General features: G+C 49.8%; 1 protein-coding gene across 5 annotated transcripts in view; it reads left to right on the top strand.

Moving 5' to 3' along the window:
- The window catches only part of LOC121090945 (exocyst complex component 3-like protein 2), a 55,171-nt gene extending 37,975 nt beyond the window's left edge, over positions 1-17,196 (top strand). For 4 of the 5 annotated variants that reach the window (XM_040599840.1, XM_040599841.1, XM_040599842.1 and 1 more), the window contains exons 6-13: positions 621-721; positions 1,737-1,829; positions 3,123-3,255; positions 4,447-4,557; positions 6,021-6,176; positions 9,198-9,319; positions 10,900-11,085; positions 13,071-17,196. In XM_040599840.1, coding sequence (XP_040455774.1) covers positions 621-721; positions 1,737-1,829; positions 3,123-3,255; positions 4,447-4,557; positions 6,021-6,176; positions 9,198-9,319; positions 10,900-11,080 — 897 coding nt within the window. In that variant the 3' untranslated portion in view covers positions 11,081-11,085; positions 13,071-17,196. The remainder of the gene's footprint in view (positions 1-620; positions 722-1,736; positions 1,830-3,122; positions 3,256-4,446; positions 4,558-6,020; positions 6,177-9,197; positions 9,320-10,899; positions 11,086-13,070) is intronic. The other variant, XM_040599843.1, reaches the window with a different exon arrangement.
- The last annotated feature ends 1,632 nt before the right edge of the window (positions 17,197-18,828 follow it).

Raw genomic sequence — 18,828 nt, forward strand, 5'->3', positions numbered from 1 at the left:
AAGCCTGCCCAGTATGGGGTGGATGTTTAGCTGTCTGGCACAGCCCACCTCCTGCAGGCACCTGGGGCATCCAACTGGGGTCAGTGGGGTGAGACAGGCGCCGTAGGGTTTAACACACATTGCTGTGGCAGGTGATAGTGGTGGTGGCCAGGAAGATGACACATGCCTTCTTCAGACACCCCTGGTAGAGACCCTGGCAGAGGTGCAGGGCACACAGAGCTGCCTAACCTATTTTTAGCAGCTGCACCCAAATTTATCTGCGAGGGTGAGCCAGAAGTGCAGGTGCTCCTGCAGACGGCAGGTCTGTGTATGAGCTGGGCTGCCAGGCTGGGCATTGGTAGCAGAAAACATCTGCAGGGACAGGCTTTCTGCTGAGCACAGGGCTTGACTCCAGCCTGTTGCCCACGATGAAGGCAGCAGTAGCAAAGGTGTAAGATCAGGCATTAAAATCAGCTCCTAAAAAGTACTTTTATTTCTCCAAGGGCTCTCAAAACCGAAGTGGAAGTTGTTGCCTGGAAGGCAGAGGGACTTGCAGCAGGGCGAGGGATGGGATGCATTCCTGTTCACTGCATAGGGAACAAATGGCTTTGACCTGCTCTTTCACACCTTGTAATCTACAGATACTAACAGAGAAGACAGAGGCTGCCTGGCATGTCAGTGAGAGCCTGAGCGAGAGGGTGGAAGCTGTGTGCCTGGAGGAGTGCCTGAGGTTCCTGGAGAGGTAGGAAACATGCTGTTTTCCTCCTTGACGATGTACTCAGTGCTCAAAAGAAAGAAATCCTGATGAAGTGACTGGTGATGCTGTTTTCCCCTGGATCTGCCATTGCCCGTTTGTTTCCCATCATCAAGTTGTTACTGGAGACACAGTGCGTCACTGCTGTTTATGTGCTCAGCATTTGCTGTTGGACCGAAGCTGAGAGAACAAAATGCACCTGGATTTGCCCGGACAGGTTAAAGCCTTAGGGAACTTTCTGGAGAGGGTCAGACCTTAAAAACAATCAGAAGGAGGGGCAGCTACATAGCCAGTGCCCAGACTTGGCCCTTCCTACCCTGGCTGTGCTTCCCAGGCCCAGTGCTTTTTACCGGCTCTCTGGGAGGGTGAGGAGCTCTGCTCTGTCCTGTTCCGCAGAGGAGGACCACAAGCTTCTTGTGGCTTCCTTTGTCTACTTGTTCTTAGGCATCTCTCTCCCTGTGTATCCCCCGCAGCAGAAAATGCCTGTACTGCTGATTGTAGGTGAATATTTCAGAAGCAGGTTTGATTTAAGATTCCTGACCCTTCACATTATAAGAAAAAAGAAAATTCCTATGAAACGGAATTGTCCAGGAGCTGTTTGTGAGACAGAAACTGTGGCGAAGCAGTCAATAGACTTTGTGGGTTATTCCTACAAGCTGAGGCTTTATTCTGCACTTTAACAGCAAAGCCTGAGTTGCCTCAAAGAAGCGTTGCAACAACAGCAACGGTAAAATGAACCTCCTGCCTGTCGATCGAGGGAGCAGTGGCTCCCAGGCAGCTCGAGGGCTCTCCCTGTGCTGTTCCTGTGCCCTCCCTCCTCACCATCTGGGCAGGACAGAGACCGTCTTTGTCCTGCTGTAGATCCCACCTTGGGGAGTGAAACCGTACACTCTGAAAAGACAAATAATCACAGAATATTTCTCCCATTTGCTGCTGGGCTAATGCTGTAAGATGCATTATGGAGCATGCCAGCTAAAAGATATGTCTTCCTGTTTTAATTTAGCTATGAAAATGAAGTAAGAAGCTTTCTCCAGCTTGATGGCTGCCCAGAGATCTGCAGCAGTTTACGAATCCTGCAGAACTGCTGCATTTTCAGGTTAGAAACCAGACCCTGTGGCATGGGAAGCAAAATTACTTTTCTGCTGTCTGATCTTCTTCTAACTCTGCTATGGGTCTGCCTTGCCTCCAGCTGTATCTGGTGATCCATCCCCATGCACGCCAACCCTTAAGCATAGAGGGAGCCAGCTGCGGCCAGCAAGACCCCTTCAGAGCTGCCCTGGCTGCCACAGCAAGAAGGAGACTCGGGTGGGGGCTATGCCCGTGGCTGCTGTGTTGGCAGCGCTGTACTGCTGCTTCTTGCCTGCTCCTAGCCCCTGCAGGTGCCTGTGGTCCACCATCGCCCTCCGCCTGGTGCCCATCCTGCTGAGCAGGAGGCAGGCAGCAATGCTGTGTTGCATGTAGGGACATTATCCCGGCAAACACTTCTGTGGTTCCTTTCCCTGGCCTGATTCTCCTTCATTAGCAAAGCCTCATAAATGTCACACTGAGATGTGTGTGCTAGCGCACTTCAAGGTAAGCCCAAGCTTAAGTGCTCTGCTGAATGAAATCCAGTCGAACATGCCAGGTTTTCCCTGGGGTTGCTAGGAAGGAGGGAAGCAATAAAGCCCAGAAGGGTGGGGGAGGATGTTTGCACCTACAGGCTAATTTCAGAAATGCTTGCAGCGATGGAGAAAACAAGGTTGCCTCTCTTCTTCCTGTATAAAACTATCTGGGGATCTCTGGAGTCAGCAAAATGCCCAAATTCAGCATATGCCTAGTGCTTACTTGACATCAGAGCCTTGTGTTGAGCCTAGGTAGCTTGGTTTTTTGTTTGTTTTATTTGTATGTTGCTGATGCTGGATACTCTGAGTTTTTCCAGAAAGTAAAATGTCTGGTTTCAAGCTGGTGATCATTTTAACCAGGATTTGCTGACTTGAAGACTGTTCTGATGGAAGATAATTGTTTGTCTTGTATTTGTGGGGTGTCAGAGGCACACAGGATTCTCACCCCTACTGCATTTGTCAAGGCCACTTTGTGCCTACTCATTTTTGAAAATACTAGAATTGTTACTTATCTGATGTCACTACTGATAGGTACAAGTGGCATTTATGTACATTGAGCTTTTGTGTCCTTGTGGCAGTATCTTAATGAGAGCCATCCAAAAGATGGGTGCACATATGTGGGTCACTGAACTAGCCCTGAACCTGAGCATGTGTCCATGCAATTACCCAGGCAGTCATGTTGGTTACTGTAGGAAAAGTTTTGATCTGAGAGAATAGCCCGATTTGATCTGATCAATACTTTCCATATCCCACCTCTTTCTTTTTTTTTTTTTTTTTTTTTCTATCAGGACTGTCTGGTGTAAGCTAACATACATTTGCAGTGCCAGCACTGGTCAGGATGTTAAGGTAAATGGATTACTAGACAGGATGGAGGATGAGGTTACGGAGCATTTTCTGCAGACAGTCACTTCTAAAGTCAAGGTATGGAAGACCCATGTTAACACTAAATATTTTCAGACTGTAGGGCAGGCACTCACTTCACTCTCATGTCCTGATTTGGAAAGGGTAAAACCATAGTTTTCTAAAAAATATCTTCAGGCCCAGTACCCTCCTCTGCCTTGTCTGAAGCTGTATATTGACAGCTTCATCTCTTCGAGTTTTTGTGATCCCAGTTCCACTGTTTGCAGTATTTGCTGTTGTGCTACAAAGGGGCATCCAGACCCCAACGGTTGAACCTCACCTGGTACCTACTCATCTGCAGCAGCTGGGTATCTTCCTGGGGCAGTGATAATTCACGGAGCCCAAGGCTGTGGTGGTTAGTCAGCATGTAGAGAAGGCTGATCAGAAATGTATACCTCCCTTGGGATAAGTTCTCCTCCTTCCACACTTTCTAATATTAGACTATTCACCTTCATATCCTGGGCTCCATGTCTGGATAACACACAGTTGCAGGCTCCTAATAGCGTGTGGTGTTGTATGTTTCCTTGGGAAGTTCCCCCGAGCATCTTCAGGCTCATTGCACAGGCTCCCTTGAGCATGCTGAAGGCAGCAAGAGGAAAATGACAGAAGAATCCCTGGCCACACTGTGCCGTTTTGGTCTCCAGAGCTCATTGCCAGCCTGTCCCGTGGGTCCACACATTGAGATGGGAGCTGGGGGTGGTTCTGACAAGGGAGTGCAGACAACCCTGGGGAGAAACAGGAGACCTAGGGCTCAGGTTTTCAGTCCTTCTCTGGCTGTGCCGACATGGGCTTCAAATCATGAAAGACAGAGCTTATCCCTTGCCTTATACTTTCCCATTGAATAAGAGGCAAAACGGCCACATTGGGAGCAGGATGCCAGAGCAGAAGGGCGCACAACGGCTCGCTCTTCCTCCACTCCCCATCCGCAGGAGCATGTTTTAAATAGTCCTTGGATTAGAGCTATTGCCACCCGTTTTTCATAGCTGTTGGTCTTCCAGGTTTGGTCTTAAGAACTTGATACGTCCTTCATGAGTTTGAATTTTTTCTTTCTTTCGTGCTTTGCTTGTCTTTGAAATGAAGGCATAGGATGCTGCAGCTCATGGAGGAGTCTGTCTCTGAGAGCAGAAAGAGCAAAAGCACAATAATATGTGTCTGTTGTCTGTGTGGTGTCTCTACGTATGCACTTTGACTCTGTCTGTCCCTTTTCCTCAGGGAACACTGAAGGAGCACTTCAAAAAGTGTGACAGTGGTTTTAACCACATCCTCGAATTCTTAAAGCAAAGCTTTTTGGCATTTGGAAAGGAAAAAATAGACAAATATGAGGTAAGAAATAAGTAAGAAAGTAAGAACAAGAAATCACTAAAACTAACCCTTGAACCTCTGGATGGCACAGTATTTGAACATTAATCCAAACTATGATATTGTGTGTTGTTAAAAGGGCTTTTAAAGATCTATTGGCCTCAGTCCAGTTCCTCTCTCCAACAGAGTTGGACATCTTCACTGTGACAGCTAGGACCTTTCTGTAATCTCAGCAGAGAAATCAACAAGTGGAGGAATGTGGAAACTGAGTGTACCTCCTATATACAGAGAGGGAGCACTGGGCCATCTCTGATCCTACCATTCCCCCAGTACCATTATACTGGAAATCTTCTCAGTCTCTAATGTGCTTCAGCCTTAGTTGTAAGGAATATTTATCCCTGTGATGGAGAGTGGACACATGGATGGTGAGGTGAAAGGTCCAGATCCCCAAAGGATATAGTCTCTCAGGCAGAGGGTTGTCCAAGAACAACCTCACAGAGTACCTTTTTCTCACCTTTACAGTAGCCTAAACAATTTGTCTAGGGTCTCACAACACCCTTGAGTCTGCCTCTTTGGCAATGAGATTGGTACCTGGGGTACCCTCTTTTGCGTGCAGGTCGAATTTGCTGCTGTTACCTGTGCCACACATGTCCCCTGAAGCACTGGGCTCCCAGGTCAGCAGGCTTTTTGTCAGTGCTGATTTTAATTAATTCTGAAATGTGGAAAAAAGTAATGGGACAGAAAAAATTAGGAGCGATTCTGATATTGTTCAGAGCCTGTCACTGGACATTATGTCACATTAGTGCTGGGGCAAGCAGCAGCTCGGTGGTGGAGTGCTGTGCCAGAACTGTCTGTCTCTTGCTTTGTCTGTTTTGGACAGGGCTGGGATTTCCTGTTCCTTTGGGCTGCAGCCGAAAACTGCTCTGATTTCAATTGCTAATGAAATGTGGTTTCTGTGCAGCGGCCCATCTCCCCCTAGAAATGCTCGCTCTGCCTCTCAGGCACAGCACAGTCTCAGCACTAGGGTTTCTCAGCAGGTAATGGGTGGCTGAGAGATGCCCAGGTGACTTCTTGGTGCTCAACCACAACTGTGTGCCCAAGGGTCTGGCCCTGGGATATGTCTAGTGGGGGTGTTCCAGGGAGGATGGATCTGGCTTTGTAGTCCAAACTGTCCCCAAGTGATGTGTTGGTTAGCTAAGCCAAGTGTCACTGCTGCTCTGGAGTGTGTGACCTCTGGCTCAGCTAACTGGTCCCATTGCTTTTGGTTGGATGTCTCCACGCTTATCATCTATGTTTATGTCATCCACATACAGCTTGGAGGTACTTTATATGCTAGATCAGGCATTTTAAAGGGATACTTAAACAAATGGGACAGCCATCTGCATGGACTCTATAGCCACTGTCTATGCTGGTCAGAGTCCTACAGACATAGTCTGGTCCTTGCTTGGTACAGGGAAGTTAATCTGGGCACCTTTGCTCTGGAACAGGCCCTCATCAAGGCTGTCAACACCATCGTTATTACAGAATATGTGCAGGCCCTCCTGACCACTTCCAGGAAAGCATCCTCTGTGCAGAGAAGGAGGATTGCCAGCAAGATGGAAGAAGATCACAGGATGCTGCAAACTGTCTTTGAAGAGTGTTTAGTAAGTCTTTGGTATGGTTACAGTTTTGCTCTCCATCATCGAGAACAGTACCAGCAGAGGAACAGGCTCTGAAAGCAACAGAAAAGCTTAAGAGGTCTTACCACGGTGGTATCCAGCTTCATAGAAATGACAATCAGATGTGCTGACAGCCTTCTGATCTGCCAGAAGCTGTTAGTTTTTAGTTTTGAAATGTGTGACCAGAGGAGGCAAGTTTCGCACTCCTGCCACTGAAATAAGAATGAGGCGTGTGCCTCTGAGCTGGTGAGACGGCTCCGAAGCTGTCAGCTCCCCTAGGCAAGCCTTTGGTACATGGCGAGGGGTGCAGGTGAGGGACAGCTGTGTTCTCCAGTGCTTTCCCTTGAGCTTCTGGAGCGATGGACCAGATCAGCTGTTCCACATCTTCACCTCTGCAGTGCATTGCCCTGTATGGCTGCTTTTCCCTGAACATGGGGTATGTGTGTTACCCCTCCATCCGGTCTCTTCCCTCCCCGCAGGCCCTTCCCAGTCCCTTGGAGCTGGGCTGACGGCTGCGTGAGCCATTTCCCTGTGCTGCAGCATTCCCTCACAGGCGGAAACATGTTGATGCTGTTGTGGTTGGTGATGGTTGCAGGGAGGAGTGAGTCTTCCCGCAGGGGTGGACACCTCACCCCATTAGGAGGTAAGGATACATTGCAGAAGGGATAGATTAGGTGTAAAAGCAGAGCCACACCTTCGAAGAAAACTTGTGGAAAAATGCTAGGTCTGATTTGCAGAAGCAACATCAGAAGCTTAAAAAAGCCTCTCTGTTTAATTTATAATCCCATGTAATTGGCACTGCTGCACAGGGCATCTGCAGATGCCACCAGGCTGTCACATGGGTCCCTTGATTACCCAAGGGAAGGACTGCAATGCCAGCAGCATCCCCTCCTGCAGCTGCTGCAGCCAGAGAATCACTGCCGTGCAATGTCCCCTGGCACAGCTCTTTTGCAAATGCGGGCTGAGTGCTCGGGCATAGCACTTTGTAAGAGGTTGGACTGAGCAACACATTAATGGTTGCAAAGTCGGTTGGGTAACAGAACTCAGATATCACCTCAGCTTTACTGGTTTTAATAATTTCACAAGTTCTGAGTCATTCTTACGACTTGTGAATTTAAGTGCTAGGGACTGGAAATATATATTCTCCCACAGGAGTCCCCCTGCAAGTCATTTGTCAGCAATTCTTACTTTGTCCAAAAAATAAAATCAAAACGGCCTTCTTTAGGCTTCTCTAAAAGGCTCTCAGACCCATTACAAGTAATGCATTAGTTTCATGGTGGAAAGCTGGAAGCTTCGGGTGCTTTTAGTTGAAGACGCACCTCTCCTGGAGTGATCAGTCACAGATGAGTCAATGCTTGGAGCAATTGAGCCATTGGGAATAGCAGGAGGATCCTCTAATCTTAACTCTTAAGTTTACCAGTAATGCTGTGCTCAGCAGCAGCTTTGGTTGTAATGTGCAAGCTAGTTTTATAGTGTAAAGGAGATACAGGAAATCTAATTATCTACTAAAGCCCTACGTTCAGCTCCGGTGAAAAAAGTCTGCATCTAGTTAGCACTGTTTCCCTTGCATCCCCAGTCTGTTCACTTTCTTACTTGGTGTGGGAGCACCGAAAACCCCAGGGAGGAAATGCACAAGCAAATTGCAGGGGACAGCCTGATCCTCAGTCAAATGAGGTACATGGTTATGCATGCAAAATATGTACTCTGCTGCAGACTGAATTTATCGTGCAGTTGCTGCACAGGCTGCACCTGCTCTCTGCCCTCTCCTCAGGCTCTTCCTTCCCCTCCATCCTCAAAAAACGTTAGGAAATACCTTGCTTCTCCCCCAAAAGCAGTACATGTAAAAGGCACTTGGGCACTGCTGACAACCACCTCTTCTTTGGCCTTTTAGATTGCAGGCTGTTTACCTCTGACCTTGCCTGTCTATATAGCACTTAACTAAGTCTGACACCTTTGAATTAATTAGCATTTTGTAATAGTGAGCTTGCCCAGTGTGCAGCTGTACCGTATAGGTGACTTAGGAGCCGAGTACAGCTCGTGCACTGTGCAGAGCTAGACGTGCTGTGTGTCTGCAGTGCAGAGAAAGGGAGAGAAGGCTGTCTTCAAATATTACTATTATTTTTAATTTATGTTCAATGCGGAGGTGAGCTGCACCGAGAATGCAGCCTGCTGTTTCTAATGCCCCGTGGAGATCAGAGGAACCTGGGTTTCTCCTGCCCCGGTTTGGCAGCCTGTTCTCCAGGTTTGCTTTGTCACCGAGTCTCTGTTGACGTGATGGCATCAATAATTCAGGGAAGCAGTTTCATCGCATTACTGCACTGATGAAAAATGTGAGCAAGACCTGAAGCTGTCTCCTGGCAGTTCATCCGCATTCTGCTTCCTCCGGCTTTGCTAAAAATGCTGTGTGTTTCTTGATGTGGTTTTCTTCTTCTGCGTGCTCCAGTTTTGAGGGAGCCGACCATATGCAGGATCTACCAGCCATGTCATATCCTTTACAGTGTCCAGCCCTGCTTCCCATTTTTTCTGTTTTTCTGCTACAGGTTCTGTGTCCCCTCGCCCTCTCCTCAGGGTTGCTTTTCTGTCCCTGGGCTCGCTCCAGGGCAGCAGAAATATCATCATGTCTGACCAACAGAGCTTGTTTTCACACAGCTACAGGGCTGTGCTTACCTTTGGAAGCAAACCACTTGCCAAAGGCTTCTGACGGCCTTCAGAGCACAGCACATGTGGGGAAAAATGAGGTGCATTTTCCCACTTTGCCAAAGGCAATGCAGGAGGGGAGTCTGCACGCTGCTGAAGGTAGTCACCCAGCCGCCCTGGAAGCAGCCTGTGGCTACACCCCAGTTTATTTTCTCCTACCCTGGGGGGAAAACAGGCTTCTATACATGCACAGGCAGTCCTGCAAAGCTCCTGACCCACGCAGGGAGATCCCCAGTCTGATATGAGTCCAGCTCTTTATGCTGTGTGCCGTTACCCTTGCCCTGAACACACTTTTGCTTCTCTCCCCAGGGTCCAGCAGCTGGTCCCCTCAAGGATCCTATAAAGCCAATTTTAGAACTTATTCAAACTTCTGATGTCGAGGGGATGAAAATAGCCCTTCTGCCTATTCTCAAAGAATTTCCTGATCTAAGGTAGGGTCTTCTTGATTTAACTTCTGTTGTTTTTCAAATGATTACTTGCCACCAGGAGACCTACAGCAACATTAGTCCTGTGGTACTTTTTGCAGTGTGCTGGGTCAGGTACAATGTTTCCCTTTGAATACACTCTGTGCTGCCTATTTGCAGATGTTGATTAATATGGTTTATAACTTCACCAGATGGTAACCAGTGGAGTTGAGGTGTCCATCCGTAAAGGTAAAGGATGGATGAAATGGCTGTCAACAAAGCAGGAATGCTGTGGAAAAATACCACCTGAGTGGACAATTTACAGGCATGTGTGCCAAATGTAGGTTTCAAGAACATCCTTAACTCAGGCATTTCATAACTTGCAAGCACTTGGCTTTTGGATTTAACACTTCATCAATCCTTTTGTGGGTATAACTATTTCCACAAAATTCTAGTGTATTCAGCAAGAATATACACTTCCATTTCTCACAAGAAGCTGTTAACAGAAATGAAACCCAACTTCTGTTAGGAAGGTGAGATCTTAGCTAACTGCATGTGTTCCAAAGTCTGTGGTTTGTTACATCTATCTTTTGTTCTGATGTCTTGTGCTAGTGACTGTATTTTTCCAAGTTAACACGATTACAGTGTAGAGTGCTCTGTCACAGGATGCTGTGAAGGCCAAAAGTGTGAATAGCTTGAAAAGGGGAGCAGGCAATGTGGGGTAGATAATTATTTCAGTGCCTATTCGACATGACAGTCATGCTATAACCCCCAGCGAAGGAAGTCCTAAACTGCAGACTGCCAGAAGCAAAAAGCCAAGACAGACATATACTTTGTCTGGTTTCTATATTATTTTCCTAAGCACTTACTACTATTGAAGATTCTATTGAGCTAAAAAGCTGCTTATCTGATACAGCATAACAATTCTTATTCTTTTACTATATATATACACACACATACATAAATAGTAATATACGTATAATACCCACTATATATTTATATAGAAATGTATAGTATAGGAAGCGGGCACAGGAAGTACTCAGAAGAATATTATTTTGATCCAGGTCTCAGAGGAGGTCACCCTGGTGTGAGTAGATGCACTGTTCCTGATTTCAGCAGATTCCCCTATGTTTACAACTGTTTGGCTTGGATACATTTGCCCTTTTTCTTAATCAGACTAATACAGTGTGGGCCTGCTCAGTGAAGCAATGCTATGTAGAAGAAAAATCCTATAGCTTTCCAGATGAACAGTAAATGCCTCCACTGAGGGGAGAAAAGATACCAAAAAAGCTTCCAAATGGTCAGATAAGGAGTTACCCAAAACTTACTGTGGCAGATAGAGATTTTTTTCCTAGGAAAAACCTGAGGTGAAGTTTTCCACAATTTCACAGGGATGCTGTGTGCGCTGGGCTCAGGATCCATGAGCTCAGTCATATCCCACACAGCCCTTGTCAAACAGCCACCTCCTTGTTAGGTGGCCAGAGAGCGTCAAAAAACAGCTCAGCAGCTTCCAGTCTTTGGTCTGGTCCAGCAAAACTGAGCGCTAGGAAGCCAGTTTTTTTTTTATTGGCTCTTTCACTGACCTGCCCTCTTACTCTTTTGGAAAGGAAGGAACATCTGAGTGCAGTGCTGGACATCAAAGGCTCACTGAGCCGAGAAGACAGAGCTGCTCTCTTGAAGGCATTTCATGATAATTCCAGGGAATCAGAAACAGAAGCAAACTTGCTTTTTGCAGATATAGAAGTAAAACCTAGAAAATATGGACTCTGTGGCTGCCTCTGCTGTTAGCAAAGGTAGGTGTGTGTCTGTTGAGCATGCTTGTGTGTAACACGTGTACAGGCACAGGCATTCCTGCTTACAGGGAGGTGGAACGGCTATGGCTGTAGTCACCTTCCTGAGGTCCTCGTTGCTGCATATGCAGATTCTACTTCACTCTCTCTGCCTGCAAATTTCCACGTCATGAAGCGTCATGTTGTAGGCAGCGCAGGGTGCCGAATGCTCAGGTGCATGATTCAGGTTACGACAGGGATAAAGGAGGAGATGGGGCTCTTCCTCCCCGCCCTTCTGTCCCATCCGTGTGTCCCTGCAGCAAGGGCTCTCCGCAGCATCCCCTCCCTCCCAGCTCTTACCATGTGTGCTCGGGCAGGGTCTCCCAGGCAAGGGCTGCTGCCTCCTGGCAGGGCATGCTGCGGGATTTTCTCCTCAGTGGTCCTCCTGCTTCCCTGGTGCCGAGGGGAGGGATGTGTGAGCCCCGCCGCTGCCGCCTCCATCAGAGCTGTATTGATTAACCCGGGCTTGGTCCCGTTCGGGTGACTGTGCCCTGCTGGGAGCACCAGAGGTGAGCGTGCCCCCTCCGTGCTGGCAGCAGCAGCCGGTGGCAGAAGGCAGGAGGGATAGAAGTCAGGGGGATGACTGTCACTGTCAGGTCTTAAATCCCCTGCTGTGAATTGACAGGGCTCATCCGGAGCACTTGCAATCCCCTTTCAGTTTCCCAAGGGATTCCTTTGCAGTCACCAATCAGGCATTTTTATTTTTTTTTTGTGGGGGTGGGTAAGCTGCAGCAGATCTTGAAACTAAGTAGGTCCTCATGGTTTAAAAGTACTCAGTGGAGAACATGCAGCTGTTTGCTTCACCTTAAATAATCTGCAACTTCTTTTTCATCCATATTTGTCCAGCTCCAGCTGGGAACCAGAGAATTTTGTTTTATCTTTGCCAAGCCAGAGCCCTCGGCTATCAGAAACAGTCCCCCTCAGTTAATATTTACAGATTGTCACCAGTCACCTGCTGTCGGATAAGCTGATAGACGGAGTATCTCAGGTTGGGAAGCACAGTCCCTCTCCGCCGCCTCCTTTGCTCTCCAGTGTCACCGTGTATTTATAGCTCCTGCGTTAGCAGATCCGGGATGAGTTATGCAGGGTTCTGACCTGGGGCCTCAAGGCATAAGCAGACAGCGGGCTACCCTGGTAGCAGGGAGGGAAAGCAATTAGAGAAACAATTAATAAGCACACAAGTTTTCCCTTCCTAATGAAAACTAATTCTGATATAATGAACTGGCTATCAGCCACACACTTTTATACCCTCTTTTAAAGGAATTACCCATGGGATCACCTTTGCTTTAGGAGAGATATTCAGGAACATGTTTTTTAAAACACCATAAGTCACTTAATCTCCTATTTGCTGAAATCCCCTGGGTAAATAGGCTCCCAAACCCCAGAAGACCTGGCTGAGTCTGCAGGGCGGTGGAAGCACATGTGTAGCACAGGTTGGTAGCCTCACCCAAGCTCAGGGGTAGCAGTAATGGTGAAATAAATTATGGGATGTGCTGAAAGGAAGGTCACCTTCCTCCTTCCATCCCAGCCCTGGATTTTGCTGCCATGCTTTGGGGTGTGACCTGCAGGTACACTGGGAATCGGCTGCTTTCTCCCAGCGAGAAACACAACATTGCACATACTTGTCCCTTCTGTGTGCGGAAGTGTGAGGGCTTTGGAAAAGAGTTATCTTTGGTTGTTTGGCATTAGCATGAAATGACCTCTGGGAAGAGGATTGAGCAGGTTTGGCTGGAGTAGGCAGGAAGCAGCAGGGATGCTGCCCACAGCTGTGAGCCCATGGATTGCATTAGCCAGAGTAGCCCCGGAAACGGAGATTTTCAGCAGGTAAATGTTGATACAGCTTTGTGCAAGAGCCTGGGTGTAGGAACGGTGTTTTTGCTCTTTGGCTGTTGCACATGTTCTGATGAGTGCTGTTTAATTACCCAGCTTTTTTCTTGCTTTCCCCTCAGGCCTGCTGTGAGAAACGGGAGGCCTTGCTCCCACATGGCAGCATCTGCAATCACAGATCCCTGAAAGCTTCAGGGACCCTTGCAGCTGGATCAGCGGAGAAGCCTGGCACCTATGGAAGACACAATTCCTGTACTTTTGCAGGAAAACCATATGGCCCAAATCCTAATCTTCTATGCATAGTCCAAGCAGAAGATGAATGGGAGGGATATGGCAGAAAGACATTCCTTCAAAATTTCCTAGATATTGCCACTCAGCTGAGTCCCAGTGGTTATTCCCAGGATGTGACATGGTGGTATAGGGAGGAGGAGGAGGAAGGTTCCTCCTCGCCAAATTCCTCTGTTTCCATCCCTTGTTTCATGCAATCTTACACAAAGCGGGACTGCTGTCCCACACAGTGTCCTAGCAGATGACATGACATCACAACCTCCCCCAGGGACCCAGGACCCTCCGTTAGGGAATCCTGCCTAGCCTGTGGTGCTGGTGGTGCGTGCAGCTTTGGGCACCTGGATCCACCCCCCTGAAGCCTGGCCAGCTCCAGGAGGGGTGCAGGCAGAGCTGCTTTTTTCCTCGCTCCCCACACACAAAGGCTGTGACCTGCTTTGGGGGCAGCCTGCTGCGGTGCTGGCTGTGGGGTGGGGGGCTCTTCCCATATGAGTTTTACAGCTGGCTCTGGAGCAGAATCTTGCATTCATTTTTGTACCTCAGTTACTGGAAATTTCCTCTTGGAGAGGGAGGGGAAAGCCTCATGGGAAGCAGGCAGTGAAAGGGGCTGTTTGTCCCAGCCTCTGGGCAAGTTCTGTGCTGTTTTCAGATGTAAATAGGTAGTTCCGCAGGGAAAACACTGACTTTTCTTCCCAGTTATCTATGGACTGGTCACGACCTCCAGCTGGATTTGGTTCAAGGCCCTCCTTTGCTATTGTGTTAAGACAGGCCATTACAGCTCCTCTCTGGCTGTGTAAACAAGCGAAAAAGCTCTGCCACCTCAGACATACCAGTGCTTTTCTGAGCAGCCATTCCCCCTCAGATCTGCTTCCCTAACAAAAAAGAGGCAAATCTGTGCAGCACAGGCTCGGGTGGGTGCTGCTGTACTCTGCAGTGCTGTGCCACCCCCCAGGGACATGGGGGTCCTGGCCCAGGGGACTTGTCTACCCAGAGCCCTTCATGCAGGCAGGGTCCTGTGAGGTTGACAGGAGTTGGGGCAGGTTTATAATTGTCATGAGCTTTGTTCCGGGCATAGCGCTGAGAGCATGGCGAGTGGCAGAGAAGAGGAAAGCAGCAGGCTGCTCTGTGGCCAGGGAGAGTCCTCTGTGAGCTTTTGGGGCACCAGCAGAGCTCAGCATCATTACACTCCCTCCCTCATATCATTGAAGGGCGGTGAGAGCAGCCCGTGGCCCGCCTGCCCTTCCTGACCGTGTGTCTGCTTCAAAAGCCCAGCTCCTGCATCTCTTGCATTTTATAGCTGTTCATTGCAGCTTTGGTGAGACCTTTCCCAGGATGTGGGGACGTTGTGGGAGCTGGGGGAGCTGCAGCTTGGCCAGGTAGGTGTGGGTCAGGCTGTGGGGCTGGATGGACACCTGCCCTCTGAAGGGTTCCAGCCCTGCTGGGCACACTGGGCCCATCACCCTCCCCTCCTGCCTAATTGCACATTATTTTCAAGGGCGGGAAGGGATGACGGACTGGACTGTGACAGCAGGGTCAGGTCAGCCTCTGCCGATGGGTATTTCAAGCAATGAGCCTTCCAGAGAAAATAAATAAACCCCCCTCTGACATTTCGATCACGGTCAGGCTAAAAATAATCCCACAGCATGCGGATGGCTCCTGCCATGTACATGTCGATGCCTATGTACGTCTGCCGTTTGACATTCGCAGTAAGCTGAGGGTATGTCCTGCTTGCAGGCAGTGGCTGGGAGCCATGGGGGAGGCTGGGCTTGCTGCTACTGACCCTTTGGATGAGATGGCTGAGGACAGGCCACGCACCATCACGGCTGTGCCTGTCTTTGCAGTGTGGGCAGGGGCTGGGCAGCATCTTCTGCTCTCTGCTTGTGCAGAGGAGCACCGCTTCCAATGAGGTTTCGTGGCGGTGAGTTTCTGCACCCTACGTGTAGCATCCAGTCTTGGAGAGGGCAAATAAAGACTTGAATTTGTCCATGAGGTTTAGTTGCTGGCAGCACACCTGAGGTTTTCCAGAGCGGAGGGCTCAGGGATGTTGGCTGAGGTGGGCATGGGGGGGTATGGGGAGAGGCCACCTGGTGTGGAGACAGATGGTGTGGGCGGGTTGTCCTCAGCCACCTACAAGTCGCCTAGGGAGAGCAGATGTTGTGTGGGGAGGCTCCTGGTGCCTCCCCAGGAGGGGAGGCAGCAGAGGGAGGATGCTGGGTCACTCCAGGGACTATCTGGGGTGATCAAGGAAGGGAGGGAGGCTGTGGGGAAGGGGGATCAGGCATTTCCCTTATCTGGGGGAATTGTAACCCACTCTGCTGTGTGCCCTGACCTTCCTGAATGACCCAGCCTCCTCCTCTCGAGCCTTCACCCTAGGCTGGGGTTAAAGCGCTTGCGTGGGATTTGTGTTGCTCTCTGTGGAGGGCTGGGAAGCAGGGTCAAGCTCAGAATCCTTCTGCAGGATTATCTTGTGGCCTCAGGATGTGGGCAGGGGCAGTACTGCCATTTCCATCAGCCTGCGAGGGCCACCACAGAACCGTGCTGAGCATCTCCCACTTGCCTTCATGTCCAGTGGTACCATTGCCACGTGCAGGCCAGGACTGCCTGGAGCTCAGCACCTAGAGAGTCCCGGCACAAAGACCCTTTCCCACTCCCTCTGCTCACTGGGATCCCCTTGGTGCCAGGGTCATGCCACTGCCATGCTCACCCACAACCCAGACGTGCCAGCCCCGGGGACATGGGCAGCGAGAAGTGACATGCTGCTCCTGGTGGTTTGATGCCCTGGCTTTTTTGGAAGCTGCTCTCTGTCCATGATCTCTCTGGCTCTGCACCAGGCCGACGGTTTGTGTGGTGAGCGATGATTTGTCACCCATGTCCCCCACACTGCTTGGGGCTGGGGTTTGGCTGGTCTTTTTGAGGTGGTGTGTGTGGCACAGCCTCGACAGCCATCCCTGTCATTTGAGCTCTCATCTCCCAGGGTCACCTTCAGTCACCTTCAGTGCTCAATGCTGAAGACAGTGGAAAACAGATGCTCCTTAATTATGCTGCAGGGTCTGAGGAAAGACCTGACATTTGCTGAGGTGCCAGCTGTGCTTCCCCGGTTGATTTGGTGGCTTTGCCAAGGATGTGTGACAGTGAACGGAGGGCTCAGTGATGGAAAAACAGGTATTGCTGAGGGTTTTGGACATGCTGAGCTGTGTTGGATAGCAAATGTGCACGAGGAGAATCAATCCCTAAAACTGTGAGACCTTAGAGAAGGCAAGCCACTAGTGGATTGCAAAATTATACAGTAAATTGTGGTTTATTCCCTTTCTTCCCCTCTCACAAGAGGAGCCTGTCAATGCTGGGAAACTAGTACACTGGTCCCTGTATTAACTGGAATAACTTGCACCCGCTTTTGAGGCTCTCCAGGCTCAGGCTCTGCCAGCTCCCAGCTGGGAGCGATGCTCGACCCACGGGTGGGATGGGTGCACGTGCAGGGTCGGTGGCACCACAAAAGCCACGGCAGGTAATTTCCCTGCAGGGAAACACCGCAGCACATGGCTGAAGGCTTCATTTTAAGGCTGAAATGTCAGCCTTTACCCCAGCACCCCACGCTTCGTGCGGGATGGAGGCACCACCAGCATGTGCTGAAGCCGCTTGCTCTGGCCGGAGGGCTGGGCTCGGTCCCCGCAGTGTCCCCCTGCCGGCACCCCGGGCTGGGAAGGGTACACACCTGGTGCCATCTAGTGGCACTGGGACACAGGAAAGGCCCTGGCTCTTTTATCTTTTTTTGTATTATTATTATGGGGTATTACAGGGGTATACGCCTGCGTGGCGTATCACTTGTGTGGGCTGTAAGTGGCCCCTTACTGGGGTGCTGGGGATTCTGGTGTAAAGTAGGATGCACAGAGCATGTAGATATTTCTGCCAGCCAAGTAACAGGCAGTTTTGTGGGAAGATGGCGAAATAAAGTGATGAGCAGAATTGTCAGGTTGTGTCCTGCACTTTATAAAAACAGCTGGAGCATGCGAGTGCACGCAGAGGCTGAGAGCCAGGACCCGAAGAACTGTTTTCTTCCCTCTCCACAGCAGCTGGGGTTCCTGCTGCAGTGAAGGGCTTTAGGGTAAGGTTGGCTTAATCTGACCTAAGGCCATATTGGCACCAGAAGACAGGTTTCTGCCCTCACCTCTGGATGCCTGTCCACCACCTCCATCGTGTTGGAGGTCAGCTCCACTTCTGCGATAGCAAATGAACAGCTGAAATAAATAGTTCTGCATGGGTTTGCCTCCCTCCTTCTCTCCCCACAGCGGCACCTTTATCTGCACAGATTTAGACACACATACAAACACACCTATAAAAGCACAGAGGGGCAGTTACCTCTCTCTGAGCTCTAGCTGACAGCTCCGCACCTGCTAACTCTCCTATCACCATCCCCAGGGTTGTGGTTTTCAGACTCCTCCCAGCCACCCTCCCCAAGCCGCCCCCTTGCCCGCACCAGACTGGGATGTTCCCTTGCTGGGAGTTTGCTTGCTGCTACCTGCAGCTTGGCAGAGCGCGTGGGGCAGTGGGGCTGCTGTGCCTGCCCACCCTGGCTCACCCAGCCTCTGCGGGGGCCACTGTGCACTGCTCAGAGGGGCTGCTCTCGAAGGGGTGCCAGTCTGCCAGCAGCTGAAATAAATGGGCTGGGTTTAAAACAGCTGCTGGGAAACCCCCTGTGTTTCAGGGCTGGGACAAAGTATTTGCAAGGACTTTCACAAGAGCAGACTGTCTGGAGTGGTTTGTTATATCATATATCCTTTCAGGGTTTTGGAAAAAAATGCAAAGCAAATTTGGTTCACAGATGAGTATCAGGATTTTTCCTTCACTGGATTATACCCTCCGGACTTCTCTACACTGGTCTTCTGTGCTTAATACAAGTACTATGCTGAATGATCTCATTTTTTTCCCCTCCAGACTGCCCAGTGCTGAGAAAGACCTGAATCTCCATTCCCAGACACCAGCTGTGGCTCCTGCTGGTGCTGCCACATGGTCCATGGCCCATTTCACTCATGACATGGTGCATAGGGACATGGTTTGGTGGTGGACTTAGCATCGTTAGGTTTACAGTTGGACTCAATGATCTTAAGGGTCTTTTCCAACCTAAATTATTCTACGATTCTATCATTCTGTGTCTGCTGGCGTCTCATCCAGCATGAACTAAACCTGGGAGGGAGAGCTGGGTCAGGCAAGGGGAAGGATGAGCCCATGCCGAGGTGCTGCAGCCCAGAAAAGAGCTGGGGTAGCTGCTAAACACCAGCTCTTTGTTAAAAGCTCTGCAGAAGGGGGAGAGCACTTTTGTGTGCAGGCTGAGGGCTGTGCTCTGCCTGGTGTGAAGCACCCATGTAAAGACCAGCATGGAAGAAGCCTTGGCACTGCACAAGACTGCATTTGGCAATCCTGCCACATGTCAGTGGCCTCACACCCTTGCTGCATGGGTGACAACATACCAGGAGTGTCCTGGTGTGGGTGGCAGCACCTGTCTGTGCATGCAGCTCTGGGCTGGGGCCACTCAAGGGCAACCTCATCCCCTCAGGCCGGAGCTGCTCCTCACACCTGCAGGTCTCCCTGCTTCAGCTC

This window comes from Falco naumanni, chromosome 7, assembly GCF_017639655.2.
Source record: "Falco naumanni isolate bFalNau1 chromosome 7, bFalNau1.pat, whole genome shotgun sequence".
NCBI classification, from domain to species: Eukaryota; Metazoa; Chordata; class Aves; order Falconiformes; family Falconidae; genus Falco; species Falco naumanni.